Source organism: Rhinatrema bivittatum, chromosome 9, assembly GCF_901001135.1.
Source record: "Rhinatrema bivittatum chromosome 9, aRhiBiv1.1, whole genome shotgun sequence".
Classification (NCBI taxonomy): Eukaryota; Metazoa; Chordata; class Amphibia; order Gymnophiona; family Rhinatrematidae; genus Rhinatrema; species Rhinatrema bivittatum.
In genome coordinates, this window is record NC_042623.1 from 42,822,377 (window position 1) to 42,836,975 (window position 14,599).

A 14,599-nucleotide genomic window follows, 5' to 3' on the forward strand; every position below is an offset into this window, starting at 1 on the left:
CCTTAGGTATCACCACAATATTAGCCAATCTCATGGGGTTGGGCAAAGAACCACGTTAAAAATATTTGTCAATTTAGAAGCCAGTATGGTGACATACCTTTTACAATATGTCATAGTAAGACCATCTTCTCTCAGACTTTTCCTTGAGTGTAATAACTTGCTTCCATTACCTCTTGATTAATAATCGAGGCATCTAACCATTCTCTTTTACTCTCAGGTAAAAACACACATCAGAATCCCTAACAAAAAATCATCCACTATTTCTGGCTGAAACGACACTTCTGAGGTGTAACAGGACTTATAGAAATTGGCGAATAAGCCACCTATGTCAGTATTATCAGATATTATTTTTGCATCTGAATTCTTGAGGGCCTTCACCTGTCTGTGTGCCTCCATCTTTTTTAATCTGAATGCAAAGAGCTTATCAGATTTATTGCCAGAGTCATAGTTCCTTTCTTTTGTATGCAATAAGCTGTGGACTATTTTTCTTGCTAAGTGATATCTTAATTGTTCTCAAGCATGAAGAAGTCTAGCCCTACTAAATCCAGATGACTTATTTTTGTTTAAATCTTCTATCTCCTTTAACCTATTTCTCAAATCAATCTCTTTCGCTAGATTTGCTTTCTCACGAGAGCACTTAAGAGAGATACAGATAGGCTTTCATAGTATCCCAATTTGGTTTGCCATTCCATGGGTTTCATTTATTCTAAAAAATATTTCTAATTCCTTTTGAACAGAATCTACAATCTGCTAGTCTCAGAGTAAAGTAGGGTCTAACTGCCATTTTTAAGGTCCACGTAAAGATGTAAATAAATAGCTTTCTATCATTACAGGAGCATGGTCGGACAAAGTGATATTACCTATGGTTGCTTTACGTGTTCTAGAAACCTATGTTGCATTACCCAAAAGCAAATCAATACGAGAATAATTATTATGTACTACAGAATAATATGTATAATCCGATCAGTTAACCCGCTAACTTCTAGAAGGTCATGGAAAAAATCCTCATTTCCTCACATAGGGCCTTATTTTCTAAGCCTGCAATAGCCAGCGAAGGGAGCGCATGCCTGCGCTACCTACATCGGGGCGGAGTCAGCCCCAGAAGAAGAGGAGTCGGGGCATCACCGGGGCCGACTCTGCGACGACGGCGCGGACAGCGAAAAGGTAAGGGCCTTTTCGCTGCCTATTTCGAGCCCAATAACTACACCTTCTATGGTGTAGTTATTGGGCGCGATGCCGGCAGCGATCACACCGCGGAGGTGCGATCGCTGCTGGCTAGCGTAGGACCGCCCCCTGTTTCGGCCCCCCCGCCCCTCATTACCGCATTTTTCTAAAGTATCGCAGGCCTGCAATACTTTAGAAAATGAGGCCCATAATTTGAAACTTTCCCAGATTTATCTATTTCTGGGTTTATAGATAAGTTAAAGTCACCCCCATTTAACAAACAACCCTCAAAAAAGAGAAGGATGTCAGCTAATAGCATTTTCAAACAGGTAGTTCGATCATCATTTGGGGGATAGATTGAAGCCAAGGTTACCTTATGAGTACCCAACTGTCCTTTTAATAGCAGGTACCGTCCATCTGGGTCACGATTTATTTTTTTCTTTAATGAATAATGTATTTCTGGAAAACACAATTCCTATCTCTCTTCTTTTTGTCTTATAGGAAGCCCAGAATGTGTCCCCTATTTATTTGTTTCTGTTTGGAATTTCTTATTCCTTCTTAAAGCGAGTCTCTTGGACAAATAGTATATATTTTTTTAAATGTTTGATTCTTTTTTATACAAAAATGAAACAACTCAAATATTCCACGAACTGAAATTTGTGGGGAAAAAGACCTGCTGAAAACAAACAGAAAAACAAAAACAATTTTTTTTCCCTGCACATCCCAAGGAGCTTATGAAGCAGCATATGTGTGGGAAATCTCATGCATGCTCATCAGAGCAAAAGCTCTAATGAGCTCAGAGAAATGGGTCTGTTCAGTGCCACTGGATGACATCACCCATGTATCATGGCTAATTCAGTCCTGCTTGTCAATGGAGAATGCTCATGTGAGTGTCACTGACAACTCATGCTAATGTGATTTTAACATGCATTACACACTGACCCTTAGATTCATCAAAATGAGTTATTAATGCATTGATTATGCCAACATTAAGAAAAAGGAGTGTGTTAGGGAAATGAGAGAGAGAGAGACTGTCTATCTACAAGGCCCTCCTACTAGTGAAGTATTTATATCTCTATAGGAGGGCCATCTAATATGTCTCTATAGGAGGATTCTGCGATCTACTAGGATTCTGCGATCTAGGTGGGCCTTGTAAATAGTCTCTCTCTCTCTCCCTCCCCCAAAAATGGCCAAATTGCAATTCAAAAAATTTATCACAAAATGTATTATGGCCATTTTGGGCATATCACACAGCCTAACACCAGGAAAAAGGTGTAGTTATTTCTAGCATTAAAATCATGCAATAGCACCCCTCATTTAACTAAATCCCACCTCTCCAAAAAATTTGCATTCATGCTGTGTGCATTATGAATAATAACGCATGCATTATGGAGTTAACTCGTGTGTTAACGCCATAATGCATTTTGATGAATGACCCTATGAATTTGGTAATAATGTGCATTATTAATGCATTAATACAGCTTAATAAATAGGCCCCTTAGTTACTAGACATTGCAGGCAGAATCATTACACTCCTCCATTTTTCTGAAGCTTAAAACGTTGATTTCTGTCAGCTGTACTGGCCTTCTCCAGTTGGTCACCAGCTGAGAAATTCATATTGTAAGATTGGTGGTCCTACTTTTCAATTACCACTGCACGTACAGATTGAATAAAACCTCTTTGTATAGAAGAGCCTTGATCACATCTGATTCCGCTTTGTACTTAAAGAGCTCTTAACATTTCCCTGACATACTGTAGGTTTGGTGTGTGTGCACTTGTGAGGATAACTGACAATAATTACTTTTCAAATTTTTTAAATATTTAACATCACAAACATTTGTAGCTGTATGAAGCACAGAGTTTGTATTTATGTACTTTTTTTTACTTCAGCTGCTCTTATTTATCTTGGTAAGCTCTCATTATCCTCTACTTCACGGCAGAATCCACCTGACCTATATTTCCAATTCTAAAAAAATGATGGTCTAACAAGACATTAACAGAGGTCTAAAAGGCTATGGGTATCCTACTACTCAATTATTTACAATCCTAAGTTCATCTTATAATAAAACACGTTTGTTCCTGACGACTACATTAGTTAATGTAAAACAATACTTTATATTTGTTTAAAAATCTGCACTGCTCTGTAGTACATGAAATGTTTTGTTAATTATTTGTCCTGAAGCTAAAATCCCTTGGCCCCTCATTAGCAGATATGAAAGGTATCAGCAGATATGGAGGCAAGAAGGCTCCGTGTCTTGAGGACACAAAACAAGCTGGGCTACGATTTTCTTTCATCAATAAAATAGCCTGCTACAACAAATTAGGCAGACATGAAAAGAAAATAGTCAAAACATGCCAGGCATTAAACTTTAAAATGTGATTTCTTACCTCCGTGCTCACACAGTTGCTGTGCTAAGGCATCCTTGAATATAACTTGGCCCCTGTGAGTAGCTGTAGCCCTAGAAACAAGAAGAGTAAAAAATGGATCACTCTACTAATCTCATTTGCTTAATCAATACGGGAAATAAAGAGACCCACACTTACTATATTTGTGCCTTTTTTAAATAGCATGTCCTTCAGTTTTTTCATGAAGTATAACAAAGATAAAGAAAGCAAGCTTGCTCTCAACATGGCCATGCATAGCAATGGGACGCATTGGAGGGATCCTATGTGGACACGGACATATTGAGAGGACCCTGGCTGAAATAGTGGCAGAACCCAGTGTGGGTAATTGATAATAGGGTATTTGGAAAATTGAAAACAGGGTATTGGGAAGGAACCAGCGTGGGATTAGTTATATTTATGTTGATATGAATTAAAATGATAGGGGTTACATACTAATGAGGCAGAGTGTGGCCTTTGGGATCGCCTAAAAAATTGGTATACTACAATTTTATATTGGGTGGGGGAGTGTATGAGGAATGAATATGTGTGTATATGGGTGTTTTAGCATATTACTTCTGAATAGATATAATTTGTCCATGTTCTCTGGTATATCTATGTTATAGAGATGTTTTGATTGAACAATTCTTACTCAGGTTTTTGTATTTTGCACATGTATGTATTAAGATTGTATTATTGATTAAAAGTGTACTTTTGATATTGTATTTATGAATTCAAATGATAAAGTATGATACTCTATGATGTAAGTTCATGTCATTGAAGAAATTCTCTTACTCTATATTGAATATAATTGGGTAAAATTTGTCTAGACTCCCTATATATATATATATATATATATATATATATATAGCTGTACCCATAGCCTCTGTGTTTGCTACTGCCAGAGAGATCCACAGCTTTGGTCTGCTGCATGACTTGAGGACTACCTTAACCTTGGAATTAAAAATACAGAAAATACACTGGCAAAACTCAGCAAGGAAATTGTCTTTTGTTTCTCTGCCTAAGTAAATGCTACTAAATGCTCTTCTTCCTCTCTATCCCTTTATTTTTCTTCTTCATGGTCTTCTACTTCAAGGCTGAAATGCAATCTAGAGTATAACAGTGAATATTTGCACTTAATGCCAAGTTGAGATACAGTAATTTTAGGTATTTTTTTTTGTGCCCTGTCAGCTTATCTTATCTCCCGTGCAGTGGATGCAAAGTCTCATTATCCTGTTAGGTGATAATCTTTGTCCACTGAGGCAAGCCGATGTACTGAATGCTACTGTCACTTCTATGCTAGTCCACGAATCCATAAAAGTCTTAAAATTAAAAATGGGTAAAGTCCGTATACTGATAATATCAATATTTTGCATAAAAATACAGAAAATCAAGCTATCATCATCAGCCTTACAAAAGTACAAAATACCCGAATTCCCCCCCCCCCCCCCCCCCTTGCCCAGATTTTTAAAGGGAAACTCTGTGGGATGTTTCCCTTTGAAAATTAGTTTGCAGGTTCCACCAGCACTTTAAAAATTGCCTCTAAACATAGGGAGGGAAATTTTCAAAAGTCATTTACCCGGGGCTTTTGAACATAGCTTTACACGCATGCAGGGTGAGCAAAGTTGTTTGCCTGTATCAGGTGTCCTCCACACAGAAGGGCAAATCAGTCACACAAGTGAGTGACATCATGATATACTTGGAAAAACTGAGGAGTTTTTGAGCTTGTGTAGGAATTCTTGTGCAGCTACTGTCTCATAATTCTCTTAGGTCTTTATCAAACTCCAAGGGGAGGAGAGTGAGATTGTGTAGCTGATTTGACCTGCTGTCGATGGATAACACCTATTACAGGAAAGCAGCTTAGTTCTCCACTACCAGACCCGGAAGCAAGCCTCCTTCCCAGACAGTTCTCCAGACCTCCAGCCAGAGCCTGCTTCAGAAGTAAACAGAGGGAAATCGCCTGAAGTTGGGACCCAGGGAAAGTAAGTTAGCCATAAGTATTAACATATTAAGCAGGCTAAGGTTTATGGCATGTTTTAAACCACCCATGGTACAGAACTTTCGTTAGAAAATCTGATAAATAAAAGTCTAATTCTGTGGGGAAAACCATTTTCTTTTCCTGAACTTAGGATCATGAAGCGAGATGGGAGGGGAACCAGAAGCGCCCTGTAGCAGACAGGTTCCTGAAGCCCTAAAACTTACCTACAGTCTGGCGCCTAAGAGCATAACTTATCACTTTCTTGGCTGGAGAGGGTATGCCGCCTGCATCAAGACTTCTCCAAGTCATGATGCTTAGCATGAAAGAACTCTGCCTTTTTTGATTTAGGCAATGGTCCCTCAGCTAAAAAGGTTTCCTTTTTACTGCTAAGGAGGAAGCTTGAGGAGACTCCAAAAAATCTCTCAATGTGTAGCTCCTGGATCTTCTGTCCCTAGGGGACAAACGAGCACAGGCAGAACAATCAGGTAAGTTGTGAGGAGTGCTGAGGCATCGAACACAGTGATTTTACTGCTGAGAAAAAAGACATCTTATAGGAGTAATGGGAGCAACTTCTGAAATCCAGTTTGCCGTCTGCCATTATGAAGAGATGTGAGGCTAGGTCAAACTCAATTTAGAAAAAAAGTATTTGAAGAAAAAATATATTGATTTCTTTTTCTTTTTTTTTGGGAGACACATAAAAAAAGAAGAAAAGAAGAAAACCCAAAGGCAAAAACTTTGATGAGCAGCTTTAGAAGAGAAACTAAAAACACGTTCTTTCACATCAGCAGAAGAAAAAGACTGAAGAGATGAATCCCCACATTTTTTAAAAACCTTTTTGGTATTTGTGAGTTCTGAGACAGTTTTCCTGCTTCTGGCCATCAAATGATGTCAGCCATATCTGTGATGAATTATTGTCCTGCTTCTCCAAGGAGAAAAGTATGTGTTTTGTGCCAAAATGTGTGTACTTTTACCTGCATTGTAATGCAAGCATTCACAGGGCAGGAGTAGGATTTCCAGAACTATGGAGTTAATTTTCAAAGCAGTTACATGTATAAAATTAGCATATATACATGCAAGTAGCTTGTACTCGCACATATGCTATTTTAGATACATCAAAAGTACATACATATTTTTGGTTTTGAGCACACATGCACAAATAAGGGGTGAACTGTGGTGTTTTGGGGTGTGGCCATGAGCTATGCATGCAAGCTGTTATTTTATAAGAGACTTACATGAGTACATTTGGGAACTTATTTGCACAATTTTAGATCAGCTAATTAGCAAATAGCACATTTAAAACAAATCAGAGTGGTCACATGATGTGGCGGGCTCAGTAAGACGTGAGAGGACCAAGCTCCAGCCACCACTCAGCTATATTTACATTTTTACTGTTTATATTTGACCACTTTGACCTTAGTGGCATGGGATCACAATCTGTAAGCTCAGGCAGTGAGTTACAGCGGAGTTTTTTGTTCCCAATGGCTACTAAAACTCTTAAAAAAAGCAAAGACAAACCAAAGGCCTTGGATCCCAAAATGGACACAGCCAAATCCGACTCACCTTCCGTTTTTGCCGAGGACTCGTTGGAAACAAAGGTAACCGCAGCGGTGGTAGAGGCATTAGACACACGACTTACCCAAATTTCTGAACAAATTGCAGAGGTTCGCTCTACTATGTCCGAATTCAGCACCCACATGGATATCGTGAAAGGCCATGTTGATGTGGCTGAAGACGACATCGGCACTTTAGAGCGCAAGGTTGAGGCCTTAGAAAATACTGCAAGAGCCCGGGACAATAAAAATGATGAGCTGAAGAACCGCTCTCACCGAAATTTGTCGGCTTTCCTGAGAACATTCCAGAGTGAGATCTGAGGCGGACCCTAGAAACATGGCTGCAGGCCATGGTTACTTTTGCTGGGGCAGCCCTAGTAAGCCTGATTGAGTGGGGGCATTGGCTGGGTCCTAAGCCTACAGTGGACCAGAAATCACATGTGGTAATTGCCAAAATTTGGAATTATACCAGGAAAATTGAGATTCTACAATTTGTTCGGAAACAAAGAGACTTAAAATTTGACAACCATAAGATCTTGATTTTTCAGGATTTCTCCCCTGAGCGTTGTGAATCTCCACAAGGAATTTACAACAGTTTGTACTGATTTGGCACGCAAAAATGTGCATTTTTCTTTGTCTTATCCAGCACGCTTATGAATTTGGTACCAAAGGAGCTCCCAGGTTTTTGATGTGGCAAGGCTAGCCCTGGAATATATGCAAAACCTGGAAGTTGGTGCAGAGTCGGCCACGTAGAGACTGCGACAGAGGAAGGGGCCAGACAAAATTTATGGACTTCTGCCTCTGGAGCATCTTGACCAGGGAGTCCGCATCCTGAGCATGGATTGATCCTGTTTAGGGTTTTTATTTTCTCTAAGCAGAAATGAATTTTTTTTAAATTTGGTTTTTCAGCCTTCTTTTATGGCGGTTTCCCTGTGCTAGCTCTCTTGGCCACATTCAAGTCTCTAATGTGCTGCATGTGGAACTGGTTACCGTTTGACTTTTCTTTTTCAAGGATGTCTTTTTCATTATTATGAATTTTCAAAATTATGGTTATTTTGTCCAGCGAGTGGTGGCTGAGCATGTAAGTCATCTGATATGACCTCAATTCTCTTTAATGGAGACTCATTCGTTTGGTTAAGAGATTGGGTTAGTGGGGGGGATGGGTAGCAGGAACTTTCTTACAATGATATTAAATCATTGGAGTTTCACAGGGAGGGGGGGTGGGATGGAGGTGGGGTATGGGAATTTCATTGTTTCTATATGGGCCTCGATTTTCCTGTCAGTGTCTTTTGTCCACTGCTATCTGTACTCACAATTTCTTTTTCCATATTATGGAATCTCCTACTGTTTTAAGTAAAGTGAGTAGTACACCTGGGATATATTGGGCTGAGCTTGTCAACTTTCATATTATCTGGTTTTGTGCTTATGGCACTTAACCTAGTTACCTGGAATATCACAGGGTTGGGCACCCCTGTCAAACGGGAAAAATTGTTGAGTCGCTTGAATAAATTACAGTCTAAGGTAGTTTTCCTGCAAGAGACACATTTAAGTTCTGTTGAAGTCAACAAATTGAGCAAGCAGTGGGTTGCACAAGTTTTTTCTGCGGCAGGCTCCACCAAGCGTGTGGAGTAGCTATCCTTACTCACAAAGCAGCCTTCTTTCAGTTGATTTGGTGTGTAGTGGATCTGGGGGGGAGATATATTCTGGTCTAGGAATTATTGATGGGTACTACTGTTTTACTAGTATCAGTGTATACTCCCAACCAATATGATCATTCTTTCTTTGTTGCATTACTGTCCCAAATCACTCAGATGGGTGATTACCCAGTGATAATAGGGGGGGGATTTAAACTGTGTAATTGATCCAGGCCTAGAGAGACAGCCATCTAAGGGGGGTCACCCCTTGAGCAATAACAAGGGACCTTGCTTTTTGTGCAAAAATTTGCAATTGCTGGTCTTGTGACTTGCTCTGCACCCTGGAGAGCATGACTTCACCCACGTGGCCCAGGCACTTTCCACCAGAACCAGGATTCACTATTTGTTGAGACTTTTTGTTGAGACTTTATTTTCTCGTTTCCTTGCAACTTCTATAGAAGATTTGGTCATCTCCAATCACTCCCCTGTAGTGGGTAGTTTTAAGGTGAGGGAACCTAAGAGGGCGGGGAGTTGGAAAATGCCTGCCATGTTGTTGAATGATCCTGAGTTTCCTGCTTATTTAGAACACAAATAGCAAGACTAAATTGAATTTAATGGACAGCATTTGGATAACCCTCTGTTATTCTCGGAGATGGCCAAGACTGTGCTTCGGGACAATATAATTAGCTATGTCAACTAAGGGGATCATTTTCTCACGCGAAAAGTCCCTTTTCGCGTGCGATCACTAAATGGGGGCGGAGTTGGGGTGGAGTCGGCCCCGGAAGAGGAGGAGTCGGAGCGGCACCAGGGCCGACTCTGCGGATACATTGCTGGCGGTGAAAGGTAAGGACCCTTATCGCCACCAGTTCCGTGCCGAATAACTACACTTTTTATGGTGTAGTTATTCGGTGCAAAAGCCAGCAGCCAGCGCACCGCAGTGGTGCGATGGCTGCCGGCTTTTGCAGGCCCGCCCTCTGCTTCGCCCCCCCCCCCCAGCCCCCCGTTACCACCAGATTTTCTAAGGTCTGTGACCTTAGAAAATCCAGGCCTAAGTGAGGAAAAATGCAATGTAGACATTATCAACTTAGAGAAGAAGTTGCGAGAGAGCAAACATAGGATGCTGATGCTGCCCTGGTGGAGGAATTTAAGGGCATACAATCGGCCTTGAACAATCTCCTACCTGCCAGGGCTGTTGATTCTTTATGGTATATGAAATATTATTTGTTTAATTTTGGAAAAAAATCGGGTCGACTATTGGCCAACTTATTAAACAGTCGTGACTCTTCTAAATTTATCTTCTCTATACAAGCTAAAAACGGCACTGTGTTGGCTAGTACTGCAGAGCTAGCACAAGTATTTTTTTATTTTTATCAACAGTTGTCTGTTGCTGGGCCGACAGATCTAATAGTCATGTCTCAATTTCTAAATAGTTTAAACTATCCCCAGATCACGAATGACACCTTATCACAATGAAATTGCTCAATAGATGTGGAGAAGATTAAGGAGGCTAATCAGTCCCTACCACTATGAAGGCTCTGGGACTGGATGGTCTGGATACCTTTTTTTTACAAGTCCTTAAGCAACCATATACCTGATTTCTTGCAGAGGACTTATGAAGCCATGTCTGAGAAACGTCAGATGCCAGATGTGATGAAGGTGGCTACTATCGTAGTTTTACCTAAACTAGGGTAGGATGCTCAACTCCTGTCATCCTATCACCCTATCTCACTTCTAAATTTAGACATAAAAATTTATGCTAAGATTTTGGCTAATTGTTTGAAATATTGGATGCCTAAATTGATATCTCCTGACCAAGTGGGATTTGTTCATGGTCAGCATTACACAGTAAACATTCATAAGGTTCAAGCTGCCTTGGAAGGATGTCAACATTATTCTATAGCAGAGCCTCTGTTAGTGAGTTACAAGGCAGAAAAGTCTTTTGATAGGGTGGCCTGGCCTTTTTTATTTAGGGTCCTACAAAAAGTTGGTTTTGAGGGGCGTATTTATAAGTATATCACTCTACTGTACATGAACCCCTCAGCCCGGATCCTGGTCAATGGACTGTTATCTGAAGCCTTTTCCTTACAGAGGGGAGCTAGGCAGGGGTGTCCCCTTTCTCCACTTATTCTTAAATTGCAACATTTCCGGTTAAGTGGGCAGGGGACACCATTAAATACCTGGGGATTCAGATTCACAAAATGCCGGCTATGTAGTACTCTGTCAATATTCCACTGACAATAGAAATATTGTGCCAAAAATTGGTGAATTGGTAGGCGCTTCCTCTCTTATTGCAGGGATGCATAACTGTGGTGAAAATAATCATTGTCCCCACATTATTATATCTTCTACTTATGCTTCCCTGCTATCTACATGCGAAAGACCAGTGCGCTTTATGGAAAATGCTACAGCTTTTCCTTTGGTGTGGAAAGAAGGCTCGCTTATCCTTGGCTACTTTAACAGCCCCAAAGGCAAAAGGAGGCCTAGAGGTTCCAGATTTCAATATGTATAACTAGGCAGCACGCCTTCATTTTTTAGGCAATTGGCTTAATGCTACCTCTGAATATACTGATTATTGCCTGATTTCAGCCCTGTGTGCTCCCCTACACCCAGTAGTTGTCTTATATGCCAAACTGGAGGTCTTGAAGAGGTTTTCCTTCGCTATGAATTGGTGTGGGTAGCTAGGCAGACTTGGACCATGCTCTGCAGATCTTTGTCTTTGCTGCCTCATGTGTCATTACAATTGCCCCTTTGTGCTAACCTGCAATTTCCTTTCTTAGTGCTGCCTAAGATACATAGCTTGCGGGTATCTTCTGGTTGGACAATGCAAGAATTGGTCGATCCCAGCTCAGGGAAATTATACTCATTCGAGGAATGTAGATACAAATTGGGGTTTCAATCTACTGGTGTGTTAATGGGTGACACGTCTTCTTACTCTAAACTTTTAAAATTGTTCAATAATAAATTAGGATCCCTATCACATTTAGATGTCTTTCTTTCAAATGTCAAACCATATTCCATTTATGACAAGCTCATATTGAAGTGGAAAGTCAATGTTGGTGAGGAATTAGATGTTCTCATGCTACGAGACCGTTAGGCATCGATTTCCAAAATTTCTTCGTGAATTGCAGATTAGAATTTTTCATAGGACTGTGGTTTTGCCTATGCATGCCTACAAGATAGGGCTTATAGCTGTCTTTGGCAGTGCCCATCTATACAGGCTTTTTTGGGAATCGATTCGCCTGCAGCTTAATGATATCTTTTCTGTGGATGTTCACTGGTCATGTTCTTTTTGAATTCTCAATAATGACATTGGGGATGACAGTGTTAATGAGGAGAATATTCTTTTTGTTTCTAAGGTTTGTTTGATTGCTAAAAAGTGCATCTTGCTGCAGTGGCTTCACTCCGCATCTCCTACATTAGAAATGTGGCATTCTCTTATGATTGAACTGTTTCAAATGGAATATGGATCCCAGTATCACTGTTTTTCTTGGAAGAAGACTTTTTTTTTTTTTTTTTTTAAAGAACTTTGATACCTGTTTTCCTGCTCCTTACCCAACTCTCTGCGGATGTTGTGTCCCTTAGATGCTTAGGTGTTCTCTTTCTGACCAAAAATTTGTACCGTTTTTGTTCTTGGTGTATGGCCTCTCGAATTTGGGTATGTTCATTTAGGGGGGAAAGGGAGGGAGGGCGGGAACTGGGCTAAAATTCCTTGTAGGTATACATTTTTTTATTGGGTTTTTGTGTTTACATGGTATGTCTTTACTGTATACCTTAATAAAGATACATTATAATAAATCGGAGAAAATTCTTTTTCACTCAACACACAATTAAGCTCTGGAATTTGTTGTCAGAGGATGTGGTTAAGGCGGTAAGTGTAGCTGGTTTTAAAAAGGTTTGGATAAGATCCTGGAGGAGAAGTCCATAAACTGCTGTTATTCAATAGGGAATAGCCACTGCTTGTTGCCGGCATTAGTAGCAGGGCATCTATTTAATGTTTGGGTACTTGCCAGGTACTTGTGACTTGGATTGGTCATTGTTGGAGACAGGTTACTGGGCTTGATGGACCCATGGTCTGACCCAGTATGGCATTTCTTATGTTCTTATATCAAAGTCATCTATTGTCTGCTATTTTTGATGGGGAGGTCTGGATGAATGGGGGGAATTCAGGGTCCTCAATGACCTGGAGAAGGACTGGGGTGAACTGGTGGAGGTATCGGCAAACTAGTGATTTCAATTAAGCATGCATGTTTTAAAATATACTGACTTCCATATATAAATCATGTTTTTATGTGAGCAAGTTATATGTTTTCACACACAAAATATATATACATATGTTTGTAAAATAGGTAGGAAAAGTACGAGTTTCCAATGTATTGCATGTTTTTGCGTATAACCAAACATAAGTGTGTATGCTGGTGGGTAGACATACATGTATTTTATAATCCTTGCGTACCTGATAAGCGCAGATTATAAAATACTGTAGTAGATCTCTGCACAACCATATATGCACATATATGGGGCCACGCAGAGTTCTTTGAAAATGACTCTCTAAATATGTAGCTTTTGGTCAGAAAAATAAATCTGCAAAAAAAAGCAGGAACTTTTTCATTGTGGAATTTTGAAAGTAAAAGTACACAAGTACTTTCTCTTTTAAATTTGGTGAAAAACTTTTGGGTAAAAGTACTTTTTGCCTACTGGCGCAGTTTTGAAAATTGCCTATTAAAATGCATACAGCATTGCTTATAACCCTGCATTATGTGATGATAATGCATACTACTCTGGCAAAATGTGTTAAATATTTATCATGGGATAGCCCCAGTGGCTCGGTGGCAAATCCTGGTTAAAAATGAGACTTTGGAAAATTTAGTGCAGAGCCTTATTAAAACTGCATCAGGTGATAAACACTGTGGTAAGCAATCAGATTAGACCATTGTACAGTAGGATTATATCTTGTTGTGCGTGCTATTTGCACTATTTTTATTTATTTTGTATTCCACTGTGAGCTTATTGTTGGGTTGGCAGATAAGACATTATCTTAATAAGTAAAGTAAAATAGAAGAGGTTAACTTGGCACATGTGGTTGCTTAAATCATAATAAACTATCCCCATTAAATCAACTTCTAAAAACCTTCTGGCCTTTTTCAACTCACTTTGGGAAATCAAATATCAGCACTGTAAGTCCTAGGCAAAGAGCCTACATGACTGAGAAATTAATAAACTGGGAATAAACTTTAAAAAATATATCATTAAAGACTCATGATTAACGGTTATATCACAAGGAACAAAACCTCTGAGCAATACCAGTAAGGCACTTTGTTAGTGTACAAACATCTGCAGATAGATTGATTGGACTTCAGACTACCGCTCTGTATTTGACAGACTGTTCTCCAACCATGAGGAAGATCAGCTTTTTTTTTTTTTTTTTTTATTTGGCTTGTTTTATTATTGCTCAGATTCAGCCACGCTTGCAAATATTTCTCATTACATATAATACAGAAAGGGGAGTCATTCTTGCATCCCAACGATTCATTTGAAAGGTCTCCAGACAGTGTGGCCAGGCCAGTAAACAACAGAACAAGCCCCCTTTTGTCTTTGCACTGACACAGAGCCCCCTCTTTGTTCCTACGGGAAACATTTTTGTATTAAACAAGGCTCATGTCCTCCCCCTACTTTAAATGTCCTCCAAGATGCTTTTTTTTTTTTTCCTTATAAAAAGGACATAATGTATGTCATGCTGAATATACAGGGCCACAAACCATTATTTTAAAACTCTGATTTTAACAGAACTTGTGAGTATTTTATGTATCAAAAAAAATGGGATGGCTTCCAATTTTAAATCTACAGAATTTCTTGAATTGGAAAAAAAAACAAAGCAAAAAAACCCTTTAACC

General features: G+C 39.6%; 1 protein-coding gene across 1 annotated transcript in view; it reads right to left on the reverse strand.

The window, feature by feature from the left end:
• The window catches only part of RELN (reelin), a 699,179-nt gene that overhangs the window by 451,441 nt on the left and 233,139 nt on the right, over positions 1–14,599 (reverse strand). The window contains exon 4 of the mRNA XM_029615599.1: positions 3,553–3,623. Coding sequence (XP_029471459.1) covers positions 3,553–3,623 — 71 coding nt within the window. The remainder of the gene's footprint in view (positions 1–3,552; positions 3,624–14,599) is intronic.